The 27188-nt window shown below is 32.0% G+C and overlaps 1 protein-coding gene across 1 annotated transcript; it reads left to right on the top strand.

Annotated features, from left to right (window-relative positions):
- The first annotated feature begins 16807 nt into the window (after positions 1 to 16807).
- On the top strand, positions 16808 to 18243 carry LOC109337660. The gene is made up of 2 exons (XM_019574681.1): positions 16808 to 17102; positions 17448 to 18243. Exons 1-2 carry the CDS (start codon positions 16871 to 16873, stop codon positions 18233 to 18235), a joined length of 1020 nt encoding a protein of 339 aa, XP_019430226.1. The 5' UTR covers positions 16808 to 16870; the 3' UTR covers positions 18236 to 18243.
- Positions 18244 to 27188: the final 8945 nt, after the last annotated feature.

Below are 27188 nucleotides of genomic sequence, written 5' to 3' on the forward strand. Positions count from 1 at the left end.
ATCATTTCAACATTTTAAAATTTGAATAGCGTAAAAAATAAGTAGTAACGTTTATCTGATGCAAATTCAATTTTCATAATTGCAAATATCATAACCGTGTAACCTGTAATCAAACATCAAATTCATCGAACATTATTGAATTACCATGAATTATTGATATGTGTGTTTAAGTCTATTAATTACTCATGCAATATACCATTACATTTGAATTAATATACATTATTTTGATATGTATAATTAAGTTAAAATTGAGTTCGTTGAAATTGTATTATCACACCATTAGAGAAATTAAGATACATGAGTATTATTGAAATTGAATTTATCCGAAATTATTATCCCACTATTATTGAAATTGTATTTTATTTTATTTATTGAATTAAGAAACTGGTATATTATTTTATTATGCAATATTAAAACCTTAAACATAATTCTACATTCTCCTTCTCTCTCGTAACCTTAGAATAATGTAAATATAAAATGATATTAATAATGTAAATACATTTTATAAGTTCAATAAATCTTGTGTTAATAACTAATACATAAGTCATATATAGAATGATATATAGTTATGTAATAGAGAGAGAAAATTATCTATACTATTAATAAAGGGAAAACACAAAATAACCACCCATCATGGTGTAATTTGTGTTTTCCTATTTTGCCCTCAATATCTTTTTATTTCTACCAAAATATCATATAATATTATTTTCTTATTTTATCTTTATTATCTTCTTATTTTAAAAGTGTATTTAAAAAATTGAATATTAGACCAATTGAATAGATTCAACCGTAAATTTAGCGTAAAAAATTATATTTGAATTTATAAAATACAAACTATACATTACAAACGATAGGAAAGCGGGTTGACAGGCACGACAGTGCATGTCAACACGCTAGTATTGATAATGCAAAAAAAACTAAACTACATAAAAGACTTAAGATATTCTCTATTTATATTTTATTTTTAGTATTATATTTATTTCATAATCATTTTTTATTTTCTAGTTAGTTACTATTTTTAATTAAATTTTGTTTGAATAACTAACATTTTTTATCTTTAGTTTATACCATTAGCTTTCTAACACTGAATTTCTTATCTGTTACATAATTATGAAATATATATGATAAATTTTAGTTTTAATAGTCATTTGATTTTTAAATCTCGTTTTAAAATTTGAATAGTATTGATGGTAAGAATATATTAGTAACATTTTCCAATATAAATTTAATATTCATAATTACATATATGTAACTGTGCAATCTATAACCAAAGATTAAATATGTAATATATTGGAAACACAATTATCTCAACTCAATTCTTATCATAAAGTTAAAACTAATTGTTAATGGAAGGTGCTAGGCGCTAACAATCATAAGATTCCAATTTTATTAATTGAAATCAAACAAATAATTCAATCAGATGAAAATCAATATATTTAAATATTTCTTTCTTTATTACCTTTTAATGTCTTTCAATATATTGTTTAGGTATACAAATGGAACGAAAATAGATTTCAGTTGAAACATATAAAGAGCAACGATCATAATATTAATAGATCATCTTTATGATTCTAATTGGAAATCAAATATTTTCTTGCTGGTACTATTTTTTATGGTACTATGATACTTAAGAATAATTCCAATGTATGATTTCTTTTCATTGAAGTTAATAGGAATTTTGACTTAATCTGTGTATAAAAAATAAGGATTAATGAATTAAGTTTCTTTACATGAAAAAAATGAGATACCTTATTCATAAAGAAAAATACTTACTTATTATACTATAAATCATAATATCTCAATGAATTTGTTCAAAGTATCTTCAATAACTATTTTTTCAGACAAGAGTTGAAAAAATGTTACAAAGTATAATAAGACACATGCTTCTTTCCTTTCTCAGCAAAATGTAATGGCTAAGTTCCTAGACAAAATAGAATCTCAAAGTCCAGATCAAGAATAAAGCTCTACAATGGGTACCTTTTCACTTGACATATTGAATACATAAACTATAATTCATGAAACAATATATTGTAAGTAACATAACACAACAAAGAACAAACTCTTCACCGTTTTTTATTATATTTATATAAGGCAATTCATATCTCTTGTTTGAGAAAATAGTAATTCGTTAAAAAAGAAAAATCTATAAACAAAATAACATATACACATAGAGGAAAAACTAACTTGCGTATAATATTTCAAGGGAGACAACTCACTCCTAGAGTAAGAGCGAATCTACAAAATAAAAAACCAATGGAAAATTAGTAAGAACATATCGATAAAATAAAAATAGATCTACAAAATGTGAACATATATAAAAAATAAGAACATATCTATAAAATAAAAACAAATCCACAAAATAAACAAAAAAATAATGAAGAAGAAGATGTTGGGTATCAGCAGGTCAGAATACACGTAAAAGAGAGGATTGAATAGGTTTCACGGATCACTTACTTCGCTTTTCCTGTATTTTGCGCAAAACAGAAAACTACTACACTTAATCGATTAAGCTTGATATCAATCAATTAATCTAAGCTGGACTTGATCATTTATGCATGTGGATAATCAATTATCATGTGTTCTTGCAGATTCTTGATTTTAATGGTTTCTTGCAACGCAAGTTACCAATTACCAAACATTATGCAATTAATTGATTACAGAGATTCAGAAAGATATTAATACAAATTATAACATGTAATACATAATCAATTCAATTAACAAGAATATAGCAAGCAAAAGTAAATGACATTAGGGTTAGAAAATTGTGCACAAGGAAATTTTTATCCTAGTTCGTTTACGGTCCACCGCAAACTACATCCAGGTATCCCCTTCTGATCTCGGGAGATTTTCTTCTTCACTATTGAAATATTGTTTGATACACACAAACTTCCAATAAACGATACAAATAAAACGCAACTATCTTGGACTCTACAAGCTTGACAACCTCGGTTTGACCTTGAAGTTCTAAGTCCTATTCAACATGCTCTTATTCTCTATACTTTTCTAATGCAACCTATATGACAATGAATGCTCGAAGATCTTCTTAATATGCAAGATATGAAAATATGAACCTTATGCCACATGGGCCAGAATTTAAGCATTTATACCAAAGATACTGATGTTGCTATTAATCGATTATGCATCCACTTAATCGATTAACGGGCTGTTAAAAGTTAGTTTCTGTTACGTCTTAATCGATTATATAGTGTCTTAATCGATTAACACACCATCAGTATCAGATTGGTTAGCTATTGTAATTCATGATAATCGATTTTACTGATTGAAAATGTTTTTTCTTGATGTAAGGTAAACTATTTATATGATATACACATGCTACATATTTTTCCAAATATAATATATTTAATGTGTAATACTATGTATGTGAATGCATGAGCCTACTTATCATATTATATCTAGATGTGATATCTCAATTTTAATCGTATTTATATTAAGGCTCTTGTGAGACTCCACCTAGGTTTACCTAACCTAGACTCGATCTAAGCCAATCATCTTAAGACTTCTAATAAAAGTAAAGCTTACAATATCCTATGTCTATATATGCAACCCTTGAGTCTTCGGCTTGTTTTCTGTTGTACGGTCTTCAAGCTTACTTGCATGTCTGTTGTCTTCATCAAAACTTAGGTTAGCATCAAATGTGCAAGTCTTGACTCTATGCGCTTTCAATCTCATTTTTTTATGATGACAAACTCTACACCAAATCCTTATTTGATGAGCTTGATGATGATCAACATGTGTTTTCTTAGATTGGTTAAATGTCAAAGTTGTGATGCTCCCCCTTACTTTGTTCTCCCCCTCAACCAAGCAATGAGGTGATTTAATCAAGATTTAGGTACCAAACTTACGAAAGCTCAACAACCTGAAATACATCAAACAATAAAACAATCTTTCTCCCCCTTTTGACATTATCAAAAAAATATAGACAATTAAAAGATAATAACTAGTCAATAGTAAGAAGAGATATAATAGTTGGTGAAAAGAAACTGTAATTAATCATTAAGTACGTGCTATAATTGATTAACGATTTTTTACAGAGTTGAACAAGTGCACAAATCACTGCATTTAATTGATTATCAAGGCACTTAATCGATTAAACTAACAAAGAAAAAGAATATGAGCTAGGTTTGTATGACAGATCTAACATGTATAAACATAACTAGGCACGGAATGATAAATAATTCTGATTTATTCAGGTTAAGCATGTATTAATCAAGCATATATAGTATACACGCATGATATGATCAAGATTCTCATAAAACCACAATTTATAAACTATCAACATAATTAAACATTGTTCGGAAAAAATGAAACACCAAATTTAAGTGCGTGTGTTACAAGAGTTTGAAAGCATATTACACGCAAAAAGATACAATGCCCAAAATGTGAAAGTGCAAAGTGTCAAGGATAGCACTAGCAATGTGTTGCCTATGTTTTGATGAAGACAAGGTTTTATTAAAGCTTGAAGATGGCTCCACAATCAACATGCCTAAAGCTCATTGGTCATATCTAGACTAGGATATAAATAGAATCATTATTCTAAGTAGTTTGGGATGTGTGCCTCAGTAAGTGAGTATAGGTGAGGTGAACCTAGGTTCAAGCCTCTCCAACCATTATAATTGTCATATCACATCCATGAGACATATCATCTAGTTAATTGTATGTTCATGCATTAATCATACATGTTATATGTGCATATTAGACATAATATAATTGCTAAAACATGTATAGAAGTTAAGCATAACATATGACTAGTTTACCTTTTGAACCATGTGTTTTAATATGTTGGTTAATTGATTAACGTGGTGACTTAATCGATTAACTCAACTGTTTTTTTGTTATATCAGTAGTTCTATTACAACTGGTTTCTGTTTCAGTTCTGTTGCATTGGTTAATCGATTAACGGGTAATCTTAATCAATTAACAGGTATGTTTTGTATTATAACTGATTTATGTTTTAACTGCTTAACTGATTGCAACGAATTCAACTGTCAAAACTGCCTAGTATAAATTAAGGCAACTTCCAAAGAAATGTAGCATTGCATTCCATTGTATAGGATTGATTTAGAGAGCATATTTCATTTTTGCATTCTGTTTTTGTAAGAGAGTTGTATGTGTGAGGAAGAGAGATTAACATGCCTTATTGATTCTTTGATTTGCATACTGTTTTTCATATAATTAGTTTCATCCTTATCTTGCTCACATGTTCAGGCATTATTTGTAAAGATTCTTAGAGATATATATTGATTACTGTTTTTGATTAACTCACATGTATTTGATGGCTTGAGTGAATTGTGAGTGGGTTAGTCTTAAGGTCTTTTATTGTAATATTTCAAACATTATTGTGCTTATAATACCTTGTTGTTGTAATCTGGTTTTGTGTGTATTGGATTGATCTCTTGGTATCTTACCACCATAGAGATAGGGATTCTTCACCAAGACTAGAACGTCTTGATTTGAGAACAAGAATCTTGGTTGGGGCTATTTCGCGAGAAAGGTTTGCTCAGGCGATAGGTAGAGTCAAACCAAGGGTTATGTGTTCTAGATTTCAAGAAAGAAACGTCCTATGTTTTGTAAATTGAATTGTTGTATGTGATTATACGTATATTAAATATTGTGAAGAAGAAAATCTCCCAAGATCAGAAGGGGAGGCATGAATGTAGTTTGCAGTGGACCGTAAACAAACCAGGATAAAAGTCCATCTTTGCACATTGTTCTCTCCTTAAATCTTCTTTACTTTTCTTGTTGTTTCAATTCGAGTTAATAGCTGATATTTTGCATAATTGTACCCTGCCATATACTTGCTAATATTGCTTTAAAATATCTGCTTTATCTCTACTCATTTGATTTTAAATAATTGTGTAATTTGCTGCTCTGATCATATAACACCCTAAAGACTAGACACTCCTGAACTATACCTAAGGTGGTGAAGGAGGACGTCTTGGTTGCGGATGCATGATGTCGTGGTTGGTCTGGATGAGGAAGTTTAAGTGGTTGATTTCTTCATTTAACCGTTCATTTTGTCTCTCAAACTCCAACTGAATGAAGTTCCTTAAAGGCTCATAGTGTGTGTCAATGCGAGCATTGAGCCTCTGTTCCATGACGTCCAAATGAGCTATCCCAAAAGGTGGTTCTTGAGGCATAGCAACAGCCTCCCCCTGATTTTTAGAAACCTGCTCATTCATAGCAGTTGGGATTTCTTCATCAAACAGATCCATGTCCACAGTTGTGTTGTGATCCTCCTGGTATTTCCAACCATTATCATACTTATAGATTCCCATTTTATGGATTAGGTTAACACAAATCAAGTGCTCACGAGAATTTGTTGTGATAATTAATGTATCAGACGTATCTATTTCTAGATGGTCAATGACGTGGGATATGAAGATGCCATAAGCAAGCAACTTGGTTGATGAGGTCGAGATACCATACATAATCTTTAGGATTTCCTCGGGCCAGTTGATCATTATGTTTTCTCGGATAACAAACATAAAATTTAGGTCGTTGATAGTTGGTTGGGCATGGTTTGTATTCCTTTGAACCAGAATAGCGATCCAACCTTTGTTAACTCTCCTAGCACGTACAAGTGCGGTCCTGTGATACAAGATTTATATATTTCAGTTGCATCAAATGAGTTCCATAACTCATTTGAGCAATCTCCTAGGTTAGAACCGTCATTGGATAATCCACCCACATCCAGAAATAAAGTCTCATTCATCTCAAATAGTTTTCCCGAAACCATAGACCAATATTTACCATCTTTGTATCTAAAATTGGCATAGAACTCCCTAACCAGAGCAAGGTATACCTTACTGTTAAGCTCAAGAAACTAGTTCACACCCTGAATTTCTAATCTGTGAGGAAACTCGAAGCCTTGTTCTATCATCCAAGCGATATCCGCATAGCGAATGTACATTGGCTTCCTTCCTTGAAATGTTGCTAAACGAGTTTCTTGAAGAATTAGAGAGTAGTAGGCGTCATCGCGATCCCTCCTATCACTGTGGCCGAAAGTAGAGCCAGATTCAGTTCTCCTTAAATAGTTAGTCATTGTTTTGACTCTTTTCTGTTTTCCATCTGCCATCTTTTATGGATTAGAGAGGTTTAATCGATTATGTAATCAATTTAGGTGATTCTAGGCTAGGTTTTTGAATTGGGGATAAATCAAGGTTTTCTAATTTCTGGAGATTTTAGGGCAAATTAGAGACTAACTAGGCTTAATGAAGCTCGGTTTGAATTGCTATATGACCAGGAATGGTCAATTTTACAGATTGACACAAGAAAGGGTAGGAATTTGTGATTTAGGGTTTGAAAAATCTTTCTCAAACGCATACTGAATCTGATATATTCTACTTCCGATAAACGACTAAAGATTCTATTAGTCGATTAAGACCAGTTAAAGTCTTAAGAAGTTGAGCCCAGTTAATCTACTAAAGTAAGACTTAATCAATTGAAGATAGAGATTTTCAAAAAGTTTGAGCAACTGGAACTCAATTTAATTGATTATAGCACATGGTAATCGATTAACATCAGTAAAAATTGCAGAATTGAGTATAATTTTGAGATTTACAATGCATTCCAAGACATTTAACATAAGAATCTAGTCTAGACATTATTACACACTTCTAGCACATAAACATTTAATCAAGAATATGGATTTGAAGCACAAGGGAAACATACATTCAACATATACCACATAGATAAGCATATTTATCATGTAAAGGCACTTGATACCAATATCCAAACTAGTTGAGATATCGTTCATCAGTATTTTCAATTTCTCTTCTAAGAACAAAGAATGAAACCCGTGGAAGGGGCTTGGTGAAAATAACTGCTATTTGTTTAGTGGTTTCACCTTTTGAACAAGATCACGCAAAAAATGATGTTTTATTTCTATATGCTTGGTTCTAGAATGCAAGATGGGATTCTTGGATAGGTTCACTACAACAGATTTTGTATTTAGTAGAGGTTTTTTATGCAATTAGTGGAGGTTTTTAACCTCCATTATATAAATAGCGGAGGTTTCAAGAACCTCCACAGTTATGACCGCTAGAAGCGTTTTGTGGAGGTTTTAGAAAACCTCTAGTACCTATACATTTGTAGCGGTTTATTTGTGGAGGTTTTCAACCTCCATTATTTGTGGAGGTTTTTAACCTCCACTATTTGACAAGGTTAACTAGAAGAGGTAACTATTATATGTTTCTAGAGGATTTCAACCTCAATTTAATTTCATATTTTCACAACTTTAATCTCATTAATTTATAATTATTACTTAAATATATAATAGTAAATACAAATGTTCTTAACAATAATAAAATTTCATTGCTAATACCCAAGGTAGCATAACATAATTGAAAGAGTTATAATTAATCCTTCATTGTAAATCTAAATACATCATAAAATCTCAAACACTAAAAGTAGAGTCTCATATGACACTTTAAAAACAAAATACATAACAAAAATACTAAATGTTGCTCACTCCACATGATCATCTTGTATCCAAAGGTATATTAGGCATACTTGCATCATTATTTGCCTGAAATAATAAAATGAAAACATTTAGTTGGGTACAATAAAAAAAACATTGTACCACATCATTATATAGACTTGAGGTTGGAGTAGGAAGTGCACTTGTCTGAGGAGCCTGCAATAATGACAGTATGGTTAAATAATATTTTCAGAAATAAAAAAAATGAAATATGTATTTTTTGTTTGCTATATTGTTTAACAACATCACAACTTCATCAAATAATGTTCATTTTCTTTTTCTTCCATTTTCCCTTTTTCCATTTATCTATTATTGCTCTTCATCATATCAATTGATCCTTCTATGAAAAGAGTAATAAAGTTACATTACATTACATTCAAGTATTCAACTATGGTTGAAGAAGGTCTTGATTATCTAGTTGCTAACAGCTCACACATTGATAATAGTTGTGCTTAATAAACCTTTTATTAATAAGCCCCAACAAGAAACCATGGATCTAAAGGTCTTTCAGAAAACCTGCATTTTATTGCAATTCCTAACAACTCCAAATTCTATTTTATCTTTAATTACCATGATACCTTCTAAGATTCTACACAACTAATAGTCATAATTTGACAAATATAAGCTCAAATAATTAGTAATACATTGCTATACATGTGGCTATTATAACTTAAAACAACGATAAATGCAATCGAATAACAAAATATATTTTGATAAAGTACAAAAACCAACATAGTTTTCAAAAAACATTAAAAGTAAATAAATAGAACAAAGAATTACCTTTGATAGCATGATTACAATAAAACTATTTTCAGCTATTTTATTTTCCTCCACTATTGTATCATCCTTGAGAACTTTTCCTTAATGAATTAGCATTTGCTGTGCAGCAGGATAGACATTTGCACGTTGAACAATTTCTGTATTTTTCTTCACTTCATAAACCTGAAAAGAATATCCACAATTACAACAAATAAAGCAAACTAACTATTATAGTTCATAAAGAATAGAACACAATAGAACAAAATGTTTCGTTTACCTTTCAACCAATATTGTATCAAGTTCATAGTAATATGCCAAAATCAAGTTCTTGCAAGGGAAGTCATTCAAGATTGCTTATATCATTATATGCAATATACACAATCTACAAATGTTAGGGGAAGCATATTGCAGTAAACACCAAGGCATAAGTGTTATTGAAACTATACTACGGTTATTACCTCAATGATCTTAGCACCTTATTTGTAAATCCTGATTGTATCTTAGCACCTTATTACCTAAAGTAACTTTGCAATGTTATAATTTGTGAAGTCTATAACTTCATTATTTTGGCTCCCTTGTAATCTGAGACTCGATCACCTCTTTCTTGGCAAGATTCAGAGCATCACCTCCAGAATGGCTTGAAGAACTTAACCTCCTCTTAAATGAATTCAATCAAGAAGGCGCTCTTTACATCCATTTGGAACAATTTAAAGTTCATGATCAATGCAAATGCCAATAGCATCCTAATGGCCTCTAACCTCGCAACAAGGGCGTAGGTTTCACCGTAATCGATACCTTCCTCTTGGTTGTATCCCTTGACCACAAGGCGTATTTTGTTTCATATTATTAAGCCAGACTCAACAAGTTTATTTCTAAAGACCCACTTAGTGCCAATTATTGGATGGTCTTTTGGTTTGAGGACCAAGTCCCACACATTATTACGTTCAAACTAGTTTAGCTCTTCTTGCATAACTATGTCCTAGTGTCCATCCTCTATGGCCTCAACTATGGTCTTGGGCTGTAATTTTGATACGAAAACAACGAAATTACAAAATTTACGCAAAGAACCATGGGTTACCACCCCCGTAGTGATATCACCTATTACTTTATCAAATGGATGGTCTTTCTTGGTTTTCCACATCCTCGGCAAGTCTTGATGGTCCTCATTGGCTTCTTGATCATCCTAATCTTCTTTGTCCTTTTCCAAGTTCTTAGTGTATGCCCTAGTATCCATCCTCTATGTCCTCAACTATGGTCTTAGGCTCTAACTGTGGTACAAAAACAATGAAATTACAAAAGTTATGCAAAGAACCACGGGTTACCACCCCCGTAGTGATATCACCTATTACTTTATCAAGTGGATGGCCTTTCTTGGTTTTCCACATCCTCGACAAGTCTCCATGGTCCTCATTGGCTTCTTGATCATCCTAATATTCTGTCCTTTTCCAAGTTCTTAGTGTATGTTTCTTCTAAAGCACCTGAAACATCATCAAACAAAACCTTTCTCTTCTCTTTTGAAGAAGGTTCATCAAAATTAACATGGATCGATTCTTCTACAATCATAGTATATTTTTTAAAAACTCTAAATATCTTGCTATGCATCGAATACTCTAAAAATATATCATCATCAGCCTTTGAATCAAATTTTTCTAAAGCACATTTTCCATTTTCTAAAATAAAACACTTGCATCCAAGGGATGAAGAGGAGATATATTTAGTTTTTGGCCTCATAGAAGCTCATAAGGAGTCTTTAATAGTTTAGGCCTAAGAAGTACTTGATTTATGACATAACATGTCGTATATACAGCATCGGCCCAAAAGTATTAAGGCACTTTGCTTTCATTTAGCATGGTCCTGGCTAACTCCTCTAATACTCAATTTTTCCTCTTAACAACTCCATTTTGTTGAAGAGTTCTAGAAGCTGAGTATTGGTGCAGGATCCCATGCTTATCGCAAAACTTGCCGAACATGTGGGTCTCAAACTCACCACCATGGTCACTACGTATATATATATAACTTTCATGTTAAGTTGGTTCTGGATTTGCTTGGCAAGACTTTTAAAGGATTTGTAGGCATCGCTTTTAGCAGAAAGGAATGGGGTCCATGTAAACCTAGAGAAGTCATCTACAATTACTAAAGCATAATAACTACCTCCGAAACTCATGATTTGTGATGGTCCAAACAGATCCATATGGAGAAGCTCCAGAGGCCTTGTTGTGGAGATAACATTTTTCGAAGCAAATGAGTTCTTAACTTGCTTACACTTTTGGCAAGTGTCGCAAGTTTCTTTAGATTTGAAATTAAGTTTAGGTAGACCAACAACTAAATCATGAGATGACAATTTATCTAAGTGTTTAATGTGTACGTGTGTGACGCGCCTATGCCAAAGCCAAATGTCATTATCTCTAGAAATGAAACACTTTGAGAACAATGTAGTGACATCCTCCAAATTAACCATGTATATATTGTTTATACGATGACCAACAAACTTAAAATTATTAGATATACTATCATGAATAATGCAACAATCATAATCGAAGCATACTCAGTTACCTTTATCGCATAATTGGCTTATGCTTAATAAATTGTGCTCCAAGCCTTCCACATAGAGCATGTTCTCGATCATAGCTTGAGAAGTATTGCCAATTGTCAAAACGCCAAGTATCTTCCCTCGGTTGTTGTCGCCATAAGTGACATACCCTTTGTCTTTAAGTGAGATACCTAGGAATTTTGATCTATCACTGGTCATATGCCTCGAACATCCGCTGTCCAAATACCAATGATGTCTATGCGTTCGAAGGCATACCTACAAAACAGATTTTTTGTTTTGTTTAGGTACTCAAATTATATTGGATCCCTTTTTGTTAGTAACCAAAGGACATTGTCCTTTTCTCACCCAAACATAAGTACCAATAGGCACGCCATACTTTCTAATACAATATGCAATTGAGGTATGGTCCTGCATGCCACAATAGCAATATGTGACCTTTTATGAGTATGGACTATACGTCTCCTATATGGTCTTTTCTTATTAGTTGGGGGTTTATTATATCATATTCCCATGTGGTTACTAGTATTTCTTGATTCAACAAAAAATGTGTCTAGATTAGTTCTATTGTATCTGAGCTTTGCGAGTTTTTATTTTAAGTTTGAATTCTCAGTTTGCAAAGTCTCGCAAGTATCACATACAGCAGGTTGATATAAATTATTTTTATAGCAATCACATGAGCTACAAGAGTAGATTAAATCAAGAGTTTCATTTTTCAATTTGAGTTCATCTAACTCTTTTTGCATTTTAATGATCTGTTGTTCATGCAATAGGATTACACGTTTTCTATCTATGCTAATCCTAACAAGCTTTTTCAATTCCTCATGTAATTCAAAAAGTGCATTATAAAATTCATCATAAGTAAGGGAGTCATCAGAAAGAGATGAAGTGTCAGAGTATACCTTATTCACATTATCCTGACTACTTGAGCTACAAGCATCTTGCGTTTTGACTATTAAGCATAGTTTCACAAAATCCTCCTCATTAGATGTGCTCGATGTTGATTCCTCCTCAGGAGCATCCACACGATGCATGCTCTCTTTTATTTGAAGTCTCGAGGAGTGCTCTTCTAAAATTCAACCCTTTTGAGGTAGGTCGGACATTGTAGCCTCACGTGTTCAGCCTTCCCACATTCATGGCAAGTGAAGTGCTCCTTTGGGTTCTTGCCTTTCTTGGTTGAGTCTCGCACTTCTTTCTTCTGAAACCTCTTGAATCCTCCTCTTTTCTTCAAGAATCATGGTTTCTTCATCTAGATCAGAATTAGAATCGTTATCCTCTTTCTCTTCTTGATCTTGTGACATTGTTGCTTTGAGAGATATGCCTTTCTTTTTCCTATTTGAATCCTCATTCACTGTTAAGCTCCCTAACTTCATCTCGTGTTCCTGGAGTTTGCCAACCCAGGTAGGTAAAGGCATGGAATCTAAGTCATTCGACTCCATAATTGCAGTTAGTTTCGGTTGTCATTTCTTGTCAAGACAACGCAAAACTTTGTTAGTTAATTCTCCTTTAGAAAAAGATTTATCAAGGACAACTAAATGGTTAACAATGTGAGTAAATCGCTTTTGCATTTCACTAATAGATTCATTTGATAACATGCAAAATAACTCGTATTCATGTGTTAGTGCAATTAGCCTAGCGCGCTTAACTTCACTCATGCCTTCATGGGTAACTTGTAAAGTATCCCATATTTCTTTCGCATTTTGGCTCTGTGAAACCCGAAAGAATTCATCGTCTGATAGGGTCGATGTGATAATTTTTTTAGCTCGAAAGTTATGCTGAACCTTCCTACGCTCATCATCTGTCCAAAGACTTTTTTGTTTTTCTTTGGGTTCATCATCCACCAAGTGGAGTGGAATGAAAGGACCATTCACCAAGGATTCCCAAATGTCTATGTCAATTGCCTCAACGAAGATCTTCATGAGCACTTTCCAGTAGTCGTACTCCTTGCCACTGAATATCAGAGGGTGGTTGATGGATGTGCCATCACCACCCAACGGGTTTGTGGAACCCATTGTATTATCCTCTAGGATCGAACGAATACGTGGTCAAGCTAACACTTTCATACTAGCTCTAATACCACTTGTTGGGTATCAACAGGTCAGAATACTCCTAGAAGGGGGGATTGAATATGTGTCGCGAATCACTTACTTCATATTTCCTATATTTTCTGCAAAATAGAAAACTACTGCACTTAATCGATTAAACTTGGTATCATTCGATTAATCTACGTTAGACTTAATCAATTATGCGTGTGGATAATCAATTATCCTATGTTCGTGCAGATTCTTGATTTTAATGGTTTCTTGCGACTCAAGTTACCGATTACTAATCCTTATGCAATTAATTGATTATAGATGCTACAAAAAGATATTAACACAAATTATAACATGTAATGCAGAATAAATTCAATTAACAAGAATATAGCAAGCAAAAGTAAATGAGATCAGGGTTAGAAAAATGTGCACAAGGAAATTTTTATCCTGGTTTGTTTATGGTCCACTGTAAACTATATCTATACCTCTCCTTATGATCTCGGGATATTTTTCTTATTCACAACTGAAATATTCTATGATACACACAAACTTCCAATAAATGACAAAACTAAGACGCAACTATCTTGGACTCTACAAGCTTGACAACCTCGGTTTGACCTCTATGTCTCGTCTACTAAGACCACCTATCTTTTCGCGATTAGACCCCAGCCAGGTATCGCTTGCACCAAGATCTCCTAGTCTTCATGAAAAACAACAAGATCTCTTCTTGAAGTGATGTTACTCACCAAGAGATCACTTTCCTTGACTAAAACATAATTTGAGTTTTCTTGAGTACTTAATACTCGAATATAACAATGCAAGATCAATTTTAAAACTCTAAGCAGAATACTCACAAGAACCTATTCAATATGAGAAAATTATGCAAAAGTTTTCACATAACAGATTTCACAATTTTCAGAAAACAGACTTTTCTTACTTTCACTTTAAAATCAAATCAAGAAAACAAGAATGAATGATATGCATAAAAATCTCTAGAGATACATGCTACAACTTTAAGTTTTAAGCCCTATTCAACATATTTTTATTCTCTATACTCTTCTAATGCAACCTATATGACAATGAATGCTCAAATATCTTCTTAATATGCACGATATGAAAATATGAACCTTATGCTACATGGGTTAGAATTTCAGCATTTATATCAAACATATTGATGTTGCTATTAATCGATTATGCATTCACTTAATCGATTAACGGGTTGTTAAAAGTTAGTTTTTCTGTTACATCTTAATCGATTATATAGTGTCTTAATCAATTGACACACCATCAACATCAGATTGGTTAGCTACTATAATTTGCGATAATCGATTACATATAGTACTTAATCGATTATACTTATTGAAAATGTTTTCTTGATATAAGATAAACTACCTATATGATATGCACATGTTATACGTAGTTTTCCAAATATAATATCTTTAATGCATAATATTATGTATGTGAATGCATGAGCCTACTTATCATATTATACCTAGATGTGATGTCTCAAATTTAATCTTATTTATATTAAGACTCTTGTGAGACTTCACCTAGGTTTACCTAACCTAGACTCGATCTAAGCAATCATCTTAAGACTTCTAATAAAAGTAAAGCTTACAATATCCTAACTCTATATATGCAACCTTTGAGTCTTTAGCTTGTTGTTTGGTGTACGATCTTCAAGCTTACTTGCATATCTGTTGTCTTCGTCAAAACTTAGGTTAGCGCCAAATGTGCAAGTCTTAAATCTTTACGTTTTTAGAAGAGACATAAATTGTTGAAGAAAAGAGGAGTGAAAGAGTGAAAAATGAACGAGAGAAAATTAGAGAGAGAAAAATATTTGAATGTTATTAATGGACGTTTTTGATCTTGTGTGTGAGGTTATACATTAAGCAAGTTAGGCATTTTAAGTGAGAAAATTTTGCATGAGGTGATGACATGTGTCCCTAACTGACATGACAAGAGTTTTTTTGTTATATAGGTAATACTAAATAAGAACATATCTATAAAATAAAAACAAATCCACAAAATAAAATAAAACAATGAAGAAAAAGAGACAAAAATTGTTAAAGAGAAGAAGAGTGAAAGAGTGAAAAATGAAGGAGGGAAAAGTAGAGAGGAAAATATTTGAATGATATTAATGAATGTTTTTGATCTTGTGTGAGGTTATATATTAAGCAAGTGAGACATTTTAAGCAGGAAAATTTTGCATGATGTGATAACATGTGTCCCTAGCTAACATGACAAGAGTTTTTTGTTATATAAGTAATAGATGTTAATATATTATATATGTATATCTAATTTCATCGGTATGTGGTTTAATTAGTGAATCATCGGTCAGACCGTTATATGACTATACCAGTATCATAACTAGTTTGATGAGAGATACGGTATTAATAACACTAGTACAAAGAGTTGACAATTTAGAGTCGAGCATATCACTCCATGTGTCATCAACTGTAATTTTTTTAAAATATATTAATATTAAAAATTTAATTATTAATTAATTTTTTGTATAGGGACACATGTAGTGACAAAAATTGTAAAAGAGAATATGAGCTCCGTTTAGGGCAGCCATATATATCAGCGCAGCATGACATATATAAGAATGAGATAAGACAACATTCACGGTCAATAAATTATCACTCAACCTTATATAACTACATAAATTATCACAGCCTCATTTATTTGATACATTGTAGGTGTCTAACACATTAAATTATGACATCATCAGCAGCCACCAATTTTGCAGTTGAAGGCATTAGTTAATTCATCTCATTCATGTACCCTTCCCTAAGAAGATATCATGTGAATTATTTTCCAGTTTCTGCGTTCAATCAGAGAGGCGCATCTTCTTATTCTTTGAGTTTGAGCCAACAAAAGATTAGAAAACAAGTTTGCTAAAGTCACCTTCAATATAAACAAGCAACATAGTTGATCATTACATCTATAAATAGCCAGTGAAAAATTGTCTTGCATCACCAATTTCCTCTTTGTGCTTCTTATATTTCATTATTAGGGAATTCAAGTATGGTGATCAGCAAAAGCAGTTCCATGAACCTAGTCATCCTGCTAGTCTTTGTCTCTGGTTTGGTGCAGGCCAAGGCATATTACTATCGTCAATGTAGCACCAAAGGAACAAGATGCAATGGACAATATATCCAATGTCCATCTGAATGTCCAAGCAGTGAATCAAATGATCCTAAGGCTAAGGTTTGTCTTATCGATTGTGACAAACCTACATGCAGTGCTGTCTGTAGACGTAAGTACTGTTTTAAATTAGAAGTTTGTTATTTACACACCATATTTTGTACACAACCTTAACAATGATATTTGGTGTTCAAATAATTGGTGAACACTTAAGAACATATATCATGGGTTGATTCATAATGTTAATGGATAACAAATATCCAACTCTTTAGTCCATTTTTATTTCGCTTGTTTCATTTTTACAATGCAGTTACTTGAATTCTTAAGCTACATGATTTACATTAAACTATACTGATGTAATTAGAATATATTTAACAATCTAGCATTTTTATGGTGTTTAATTTATTATGGTTTGTATAAACAAGCGTGATTCAAATTGCTATTCATTTATTTGTAGATCGCAAACCAAACTGCAATGCACCCGGATCAGGATGTTTCGATCCCCGCTTCATCGGAGGAGATGGCAGAGTCTTCTACTTCCATGGAAAGAGCAATGAACATTTCAGCTTAGTCTCTGATTCTAACCTTCAAATTAATGCTCATTTTATTGGGCATAGGCCTGATGGAAGAACTCGCGACTACACTTGGATTCAAGCCCTTGGAGTCCTCTTCAACTCTCAAACCTTCTCAATTGAGGCTACCAAGACATCCCAATGGAATGACCAGATTGATCATCTCAAGTTTACCTATAATGGAAATGACTTGGTTCTAGATGAAAGCTCTCTTCCCACTTGGTATTCCCCAAAAAGAGATGTGAAAGTGGAGAGAGTAGCTAGCAAGAACAGTGTCATAGTTACCATAGAGGACGTTGCTGAAATATTGGTCAATGTGGTTCCTGTGACCAAAGAAGATGATACAATTCATAACTATCAAGTTCCTAGTGATGATTGCTTTGCTCATTTGGAAGTTCAGTTCAGGTTTTTTTCACTTTCCCCAAAAGTTGATGGTGTGCTTGGAAGGACTTATAGGCTCGATTTCGAGAACTCAGCAAAGCCTGGTGTAGCAATGCCTGTTGTTGGTGGAGATGACAAATACAAAACTACCTCATTGCTTTCATCAAATTGTGCTTCTTGTGTGTTTTCACAGCAAAGTTCCTCTCAGAAAGAGATCACTAAAGTGGCAGAGTTTGTCACCCTTGATTGCACCAAGTTTTCAAATGGTATGGGAATTGTTTGCAAGAAATAAGAACTATCGCTAGTATAATGTTGGACAAAGGTTGAGCTGAAAATCTCAAACCTTTGCTTCTAGAAACTAAATTTGTGATGGACCAATAGTTCCTTCTTCTTTGTTTTCTGTTTTGCTGTTATTCAATGATGTGTAACTCTTTTAATGTTAATGTGCTTTACATTTGAATGAATAAAAACTATTGAAGTTTATGGGTTATCCCCAGTTATTAAGTTGGTGCTGTGTACTCCATTATATTAGTGTCACTACCTGCTTACTTTTTATATCTTGAGTTCAATATTAAGTCAATAGATTTGCTAGAATAAATTGATGAGGAAATTTGTTGTTGAACTGTTGTGATAATTATAAAATGCTTGAAAGAATTTTTCAAAGTGTGGATTTATTTTGTGAGGATTTGTTTTGTGTTGATATAATTAGAAATTTTGACAAGACCACATTCATCATTCACTTCCTCTCAATAGGCTTCTACAGTTGAAATAGAATCATCTCTAGGACCAAAAAGAAAAGTGTTCTAAAAAACTAAAGAAAAATAAAATATAATAACATTTGTATCATTTTATTTATAATTATAATTGCACGTTTATTTTTTAAATCAAAAGTATAAACAAAATTTCTCTCTCCAATATCGGAGAAGATCCTTACCCCATGATATATATTCTTGGTGAATAATAGTCACATAAGTTTGAGATGACATATTTTAACCACTTTTTACTTAACAAGCCACGAAAAATGTTTAGTAAAATTCATTTAATTGAGGCAAATAAAAAATGACTTGCTTAATAAAAAAAAGTGAATATTTTCCACTCTTTATGTTTCTATGTGGAAAGAGGGAGACTTTATTTACAAAATAATATTTATTTGTATTAATAATAAGACTGTAATATTTGTGTGGTGTAAACATTTATATTATATTCTTCTAAACTAGGGGTGGCAATATAGTTTGGCTCGGTCCGCCTTTGGCTTGACAAAATATGGGTTGGCCCGACCCACACTTATTGCTAAAATGGCTCAAAATGTTAGCTCAATCCATATTTGGCAGGCCGAAAGGCTGACCCTTTTTTTTCAAAACACACATTAAAGCTTTTAGACAAAAATAAATAATAATTGTGCCTCATAAATATCTTTTAAAACAAAATATTATAAACAAAAGTTCGCAATCTTACAATAACATATCGTCTTAGTTTAAAACTTGTAAGTTCTAAACAACAAGTCAACATAGACTTAAATGTTTAGACTCTTAGTTCACATTAAAGCTTCTATCACCTAAGTTTTAAACATTAGATGTTCTGTTGGAAGAAGATACCTCTATTTTTTTTTTATTACTACCACCATCAACGTTTTTCACATTTTTTGAAAGAAGTCGATTTCTATACATGTGAACTCATGCTAAATGTAGATTTAGGTACAATAGTTGTAACAGGAATGTAAAACAAGTATCGGGTCATGATTGATAGCTCTAGAAATCGACTTTTATATTATGCGGAAGAAAGGAGAAAAAACAAAATTCTACATGGTCATACCCACACATGACGAGGATTCTAGGCTAGAAACATACACACATTTTGGTAGCATTACCAAAAGAACGATCTCAGATTCCCATGTAACCTTGATTATTCCCATCCAAAATGTTTCATAACAGTTCATATTATTTCATAAAAAATCTAGATACCAAACAACACAACAACCATGACAACATCTAGAAGTATACTGTTACAAAATATGCACAGATTCTAAACAAAATATAGCAGTATAGTGAATGAGCGTTGAACCAAAGATAATATATATGTTAAACATAATTTTTCATAGACATTAATCAATAATAAAATTTAATATTTAAAGACACAATTACCATTAAAATTAAGCATGATTAATAACAAGATTAGTGATGACAAAAACCATAACAATATAGACATATGTTTGGCTTACTTTACACGTGAAGAAAAGCTAACAAAAAACCAATCAATTCAGCATTACTACCATTTGAAGATTAAACAAGTCTTAACAGATCCACAAACTCAAAAACAGTATAAAATAAATTCAAATCTATAATAATGTTCCAATTAAATACTTGGAGCGAGAAGGTAGGTTTACGAACCTGGAGTAGCAGATGAAGAAAATGATGAAACGCGAATGAAGAAAAGCCTAAAAACGCAAATGAAGAAACACAAATGAAGAAACACAAATGAAGAAACTTGGGTTCCCCTTTGATTTTGAACCCTAAATAGTAAACAGCTAAACTAAAAGAGGTTAGCAATAGTGTTATAGTATCTTCGTTTTGATTTTTTTAATGTTGGTTCGTCGGGCCAGCTCAGCCGGCCCTCTGTAACCCGTCTACAAAACGGGCTTCTAAAACAGATTGAATATAAGTTTTTAGACTAAAATCTCCAGTCCGGCCTACTTAAAAATATCAATCTGAACGGGCTAGCTCATCGGACCAAGCCCATATTGTCATCCCTAAGATTGAATACATGTCTTAGTTTTGAGGGTTTGGTCATTGTCAATGATGAAACCCTTGAAAATGACATTGAGGAAGATGATTATTGAAAAACAAGTTTACAAAATAATGAAATCAATGAGAGCATATTTACAAAATAAACAAATAAATAAAATAATAAACCACAGAATCAAAGAATAAATAATAATATATATACAAAATAAACAAAAAAATTAATTAAAAGATCTAAAAAGTAAGAACATATTTAGAAATAAACAAATGAATGAAAAAATAAACAAAATAATCAATAAAAATGCACTTTAAACATCATATTTACAAAATAAGAACAAATCTACAACGATGAAGATTGAGTGGTGGGATACAAAAGACATCAAATTAGGTTTAACAGAAATGGCTACACATGTTTTTATGATGATGACAAAGTAAATTCGATGAATGAAAAATTAGATTATAGATATAGGAGAAAAGAAGAGGAAATATGAAACGAAATGGGGATGATAAGAAGATGGAGATATGAAATAATAATAGAAAAAGAAGTAATTCATATGTGAAAAAAGATTTAATCACCTTTAATTTGATGTGTAATTTCTTCATAGAATAAAAAACATTATTGTGAAACCTGAACCGGACTTCAAACCGGAAGAGGCCTCGTATTAGGTTTAAATGGTTCAACCGTCCAGTCGAACCGAATGATTTCGTATATAATTTATCATTTTTATATATAATATATAGTTATATATAAATACAAAATTTTATATAATTAATATTTATGTGTACTTATATTGAAATAATATTTCCATCATTTTTTGTACCGAAATAAAACAAAACATTAGAGTAGTGTTTTATTTTTTTTAATTTTAAGTGAATCGTCTAGTTCACTTCCGAGGTTATTTCGGTTCAACCGGATTTAATGCAATCAGGCTGGAATTTCTCCAATTCAAAGTGCTTCAACCCTCATTAGTTTAAAACTATAAACCAAAATCATTTTCAAGTTCAGACAGCGTTCAAACCGGTCGGACTTCCTGGTCCGGTCCGGTTATCACAACACTGAAAAAACAAATGACTCCATCAATTATTAGTATTAAAATATACAATAAATAAAAATTGAAGATACAATGTTGAAAGATACATATAATTAGCATGAACATGTTTTCGAGGAAAAATTTTGATTGAGAGGTTGACACATGTCATGAAGCACCTATTTTTATTATATAGGTAATAGGTAATAGATTGGAATAATTGGGCAAAATCAATGAACTCTTTAAACCACATATTTACAAAATAAGAATAAATCTACAATGACGAAGATTAAATGGGGGATAAAACCATCAGATGAGGTTTAACAAAAATGACTATACGTGTTTTAGTAATGATGACAAAGTAAATTCGATGAATAAAAAATTGGATTGTAGATTTGTGAGAAAAGAAGAAGAAATATGAAACAAAATGGGAGAAATAAGAAGATGGAGATATGAAACGATAATGGAGAGAGAAGTAATTCAGATGTGAAAAGAGATTCAATCACCTTTAATTTGAGGTGTAATTTCTTCATAGAATAAAAAAACAAATGAGTCCATCCATTATTATTATTAAAATATATAATGTATAAAAATTGAAGATGCAATGTTGGAAGATACATATAATCAGTATGAACATGTTTTGAATGAAAAAATTTGATTGAGAGATTGACACATGTCATGAGAGGCTTTTTTTATTATATAGGTAATGTAATAGATTGGAATAATTGGGCAAAATCAATAACCACTTTAAACAACATAATTACAAAATAAGAATAAATCTACAATGTTGAAGATTGAGTGGTGAGATATAGAAACCTTCATATTAGGGTTAACAAAAATGACTATATGTGTTTTAGTGATGATGACAAAATAAATTCGATGAATGAAAAATTGGATTATAGATATGAGAGAAAAGAAGAAGAAATATGAAACGAAATGGGGGAAATAAGAAAATAGATATATAAAATGATAATTGAGAGAGAAGTAACTCATTGCTAACAGGCTTCTACAGTTAAAAACTTAAAAAGTGCATTGAGATATACTCTTACTCAGTAATGGTCACATAAATTTGAGATGGGGATTTTTAAGCATCTTTTTACCTAACAAGACACATAAAATGTTATTAAAATTCATTTAATTGGAGCAAATAAAAGAGCTGCTTAATAAAAATGTGACTAGTTTTCCCTCTATTTCTGTGTATGTGGAAAGATAGAGATTTATCTACTAAAAATAATATTTATTTGTGTTATCAATAAATGTATATGATTGATATGTTATTCTTCTATTTTGTGTTTTTCCCAATATCATAAAAATGGAGTTCAATTCACTATATTATTTGGAGACTGTTTCTTTGTTTATTAGATTAGATTGTATACATCTATCCTTATAAAAACAAACAAACTGAAAAGTAACAAAAAAGTGAAGAACCACTTGTTATTTAATGTGTGCTTAACAAATAGCATAATAAATAATCTATTTTGTTTCTATTTGCAAATTTTAATCTGATATTTAGATATATATGCCAAGGTTTGAACTTCAGTGAGTTTCAATTGTGTTGTTAAAGGAATAGAGCAGTACTAACAACATGGTTTTAATTTTATCAAAATTTGAGATTACATTAAGTCGTGATGGAACTTATTTTAATTTTAATGTAGTGTATTGACCAAAGTCTTCAACTCTTAATACTTCAACCTATGGCTCAAGATATTAATATGTACATGTTATGTGTTCTGTTTACTTGAAAGAATTTTTTTATATAGCTTCATCTGGGATTCATTAAACTTACTAAGCACGGAGAAAATAATCATCTAACAACCCCTCAATAGGAAAAAGTCAGCTTTCACATCATTTTTTTCTACACTCCCTATTAGCAAAACAAGTTCAATTTCTTAATTCTATCTAATCTACGGGTCTTTGTCTCTTTGGTTACAATCCTCTAATACAACTATAAATAGATGTACTCGGCTTAGATCCTATTTGATACTGGACTTAGATTTTGACATATGACACCAAAAAAAAATTAAAGATATATATATATATTTTTGAATTAAATAAATTAAAAATATACATTTATTCATCCCCACATATTTTAGTACTAAATAGGATGTCATCTAATATATAATAGACACAGATCATGTGTCATCATTCATGTCCTTATTTTGTGCATCATTCAATGAAAATGTAACCGTTAATTAAAAAGAAAATTCCTAAAGAACATAAAATAATATTTTTATATTATTTGGAAAAACATGATTGGGTAGACACATAAGACTCACTTATTTTGAGACGAAGGATCCTACTCAAATGTATTTGGCATATCACGCTCACCAAATCTGCCACAGGAATTATAAAGCTCACTTTGTACATCTTCCATCGTGATGTTTGACTAGGGCCATGGCCCATTACTAGACATATAAGATTTGGCATACATACTTGTCTATTACGCATACATAGTTGATCTAACCGAGGGAAAAGACATCAGTAATAAGATAGATATATTGAGCACCTGGAAAATCACAGACATCTGCTCTAGGCTTATCACGTCATTTAAACAACAGTGTAGACACTGCTACACATAACTAAACTTGTTGTCTGAACACTATGACTTACCCTCTCTCTACCATACGATGATGACATGCTTAACATATGACTACAACAGTCTCAGTAGGCGACTAAATGACCTACCATGAATAAAGCATTGTATCAGCTATAGCACAAACAAGGTACAAACGCTCGACACTTACATTCTCACCTATACTCTTGCATCCTATATTCTCACTACCTTCTCTAGTTCTCCATATAACTTCACTCATTCTTACTTGAACGTCGAAGTGTTACCCACTTAGAGGTGACTCCTATCCTACCTCTTTCATATAGAAGAATAGTACCCATATCAGTATATCTCATCTTCATTCTATCGTCACATTCTTTATATATATCCCGTATTATACAAAATTTCATATCGTAATATAAATGAAACATGTGTATTCTTAAGTATGCAGCAAATATATAATCTAAAATTAGTAAGGAGTATGAACACCACGGGGCAGTCAATGCTATTGTGGCTATTTTTGCATTCAAAAATCCCATTATAGATGCACAATGAATACATAAATAAAAAGTGGTTTGGTTTTAGAAATTAGATGAATTGGATTTGGGTATGTTTGGAGTCATCCCACTCATATTCCATATTGATACCCTATATTGTTTTTAAATATATTTTGCTTATAAGTAAATTGGAATAATTAACAAAAATCAATGACCTCTTTTTAGCATTTGGGCTGACACATTTAGTTGAACTTCCATTAGCATAATGCTATAACTTGGTTCAATTATCACTTCCTCCCTCCTATCAGTAGAAGATAATTAAATTTCACTATGAATCCTCTTTGATGCTGGCGTTCTTTCCTGACATTGTACACTAACGTGCCATCCCCAATACAAATGTAACAGTTAAAAAGGATGATAAGATATTTATATTGGTATTACTTATTCTAATATATATATATATATAATATATATATATATATATAATCCTTTAATATTAGTTTTCTACTTCTCTTAATCAATTTGACATGTGTTAAAAATTTACTTACAAATTGAAATTATCATGTTAACTCGGTTCCTTCTCAAACATTATGAGTAATAATCAAATTATCAGTTTCAATTGAAAACAAATTACCCTTTTAAGCTTGATCCATGGTAAGCATTCTTGACACCTTTCCCCGAGAAAAGGAATTTCTAGTAGTACAAAGTGTTGACAGGTTATAACTGAAATCTTACAATTTAGGTCACTTCATGTATTATTAGGTATGATTGATTTAAAAAATATATTTAAATTAAAATTTTAATTATTGTTAGAAGCAGAATGAAAACAGAGGAGGTATAGCAGTGAAGAAGAAGGAAGAACAGAATGGAAAATTAAGAAGAGATTCAATGAATATTAGTGTTGTATATAGATCAAAGAAGAGGAGAAGAAATCTGGTTTTTACAATGCAAGTGCCTTACTATTTATAGCAATGAATAACTAACTAACAACCTACAAATAGAAAGTTCCATTAACTAACAAAACTGAATTACAAATTCACCAACAATTAACACTCTTCCTTAATTCAGTTTGCATTGTTTGTCAAGCCAATCTTCTTCCTCAAAGTCTCAAATCTTCCTTTCTTCAATGGCTTGGTTAAAATGTCAGCCAATTGATTCTCAGAATTGCAGAATTCTAGCTCCAATCTACCCTTGCTCACTTGTTCTCTTATGTAATGAAATCTGGTTTCAATGTGCTTGCTTCTACCATGAGCAACAGGATTCATAGCCAGGTTTATAGCAGATTTGTTATCCATTATCAGCTTTAGCTTCATTTCTTCTGATTCCATCTTCAACTCTGCCATAAGAGCACTCAACCAAGCAGCTTGGCAAGCACTCATGCTGGCTGCAATGTACTCTGCCTCACACGAAGACAAGGCTACCACCTCTTGCTTTTTGGAACACCAACTAATGGGAGCAGAACCAAGGAAGTAAGGGTGGAAACAGGCCAGGTCAGGCCAGGCTTTGCCTTAAACAGGCCCAGCCTATATAGTATGTAGGAGCCTGGGCCTGACCTGTTAGCCTATTTAAAAAAAAATTCAAAGTCTAGGCCTGGCCTGTTTAAAAGCCTGGCATGGCCTGTTAGCCTGTTTAAAAGCCTGTTTTACTATATCATCTTGAAATAGGTCATCATATCTACATTTAGATAGGTTAATATTCCTACTTTTAATTAAACTCTTCTAACCCTAACAATTAAATTATATTTTTTATATTAATATTACATATGTATAATAATATTACTTATATTAAAATTGTATAATATGAACATATTACATAATATAATTTTTGTTATCCATTATCAGCTTTAGCTTCACTTCTTTTGATTCCATCTTCAATTCTGCCATAAGAGCACTCAACCAAGCAGCTTGGCAAGCACTCATGCTGGCTGCAATGTACTCTGCCTCACAAGAAGATAAGGCTACCACCTCTTGCTTTTTGGAACACCAACTAATGGGAGCAGAACCAAGGAAGAAGAGATATCCAGTGGTGCTCTTCCTATCTGATTTGTCTCCACACTAGTCAGCATCAGAAAAACCATGTAGCTCTTTGTTGTGCTTGCTTGATTCAGCAGGGTACATGATTCCATAGTTTAAGGTCCCTCTCAAGTACCTTAGGAGCTTCTTTGCTGCAATTAAGTGACTATGTGTTGGAGATTCCATGAATCTGCTTATCCACCCAACACAATATGCAATGTCAGGCCTTGAGTTGCATATGTATCTTAGGGAGCCCACCATTTGTCTATATAGTGTCTTGTCTACAACTTGTTCTGATCCTTCTTCACATAGGGTAGTCCCTGCATCAATAGGAGTTGATATAGGGTTACAATTCATCATCTCAAACCTCTGCAACACATCAGCTGTGTATTTCCTCTGATGCATTAGTGTTCCAGCCT

This window comes from Lupinus angustifolius, unplaced genomic scaffold (assembly GCF_001865875.1).
Source record: "Lupinus angustifolius cultivar Tanjil unplaced genomic scaffold, LupAngTanjil_v1.0 Scaffold_9_125, whole genome shotgun sequence".
Classification (NCBI taxonomy): domain Eukaryota; kingdom Viridiplantae; phylum Streptophyta; class Magnoliopsida; order Fabales; family Fabaceae; genus Lupinus; species Lupinus angustifolius.

Bases quoted from the DNA above. Each gene is read 5' to 3' on its own strand.
- LOC109337660 (XM_019574681.1), top strand. From the start codon at position 16,871: ATGGTGATCAGCAAAAGCAGTTCCATGAACCTAGTCATCCTGCTAGTC. The intron at 17,103-17,447 runs GTAAGTACTGTT...ATTTATTTGTAG, and splicing joins ATGCAGTGCTGTCTGTAGAC to ATCGCAAACCAAACTGCAAT.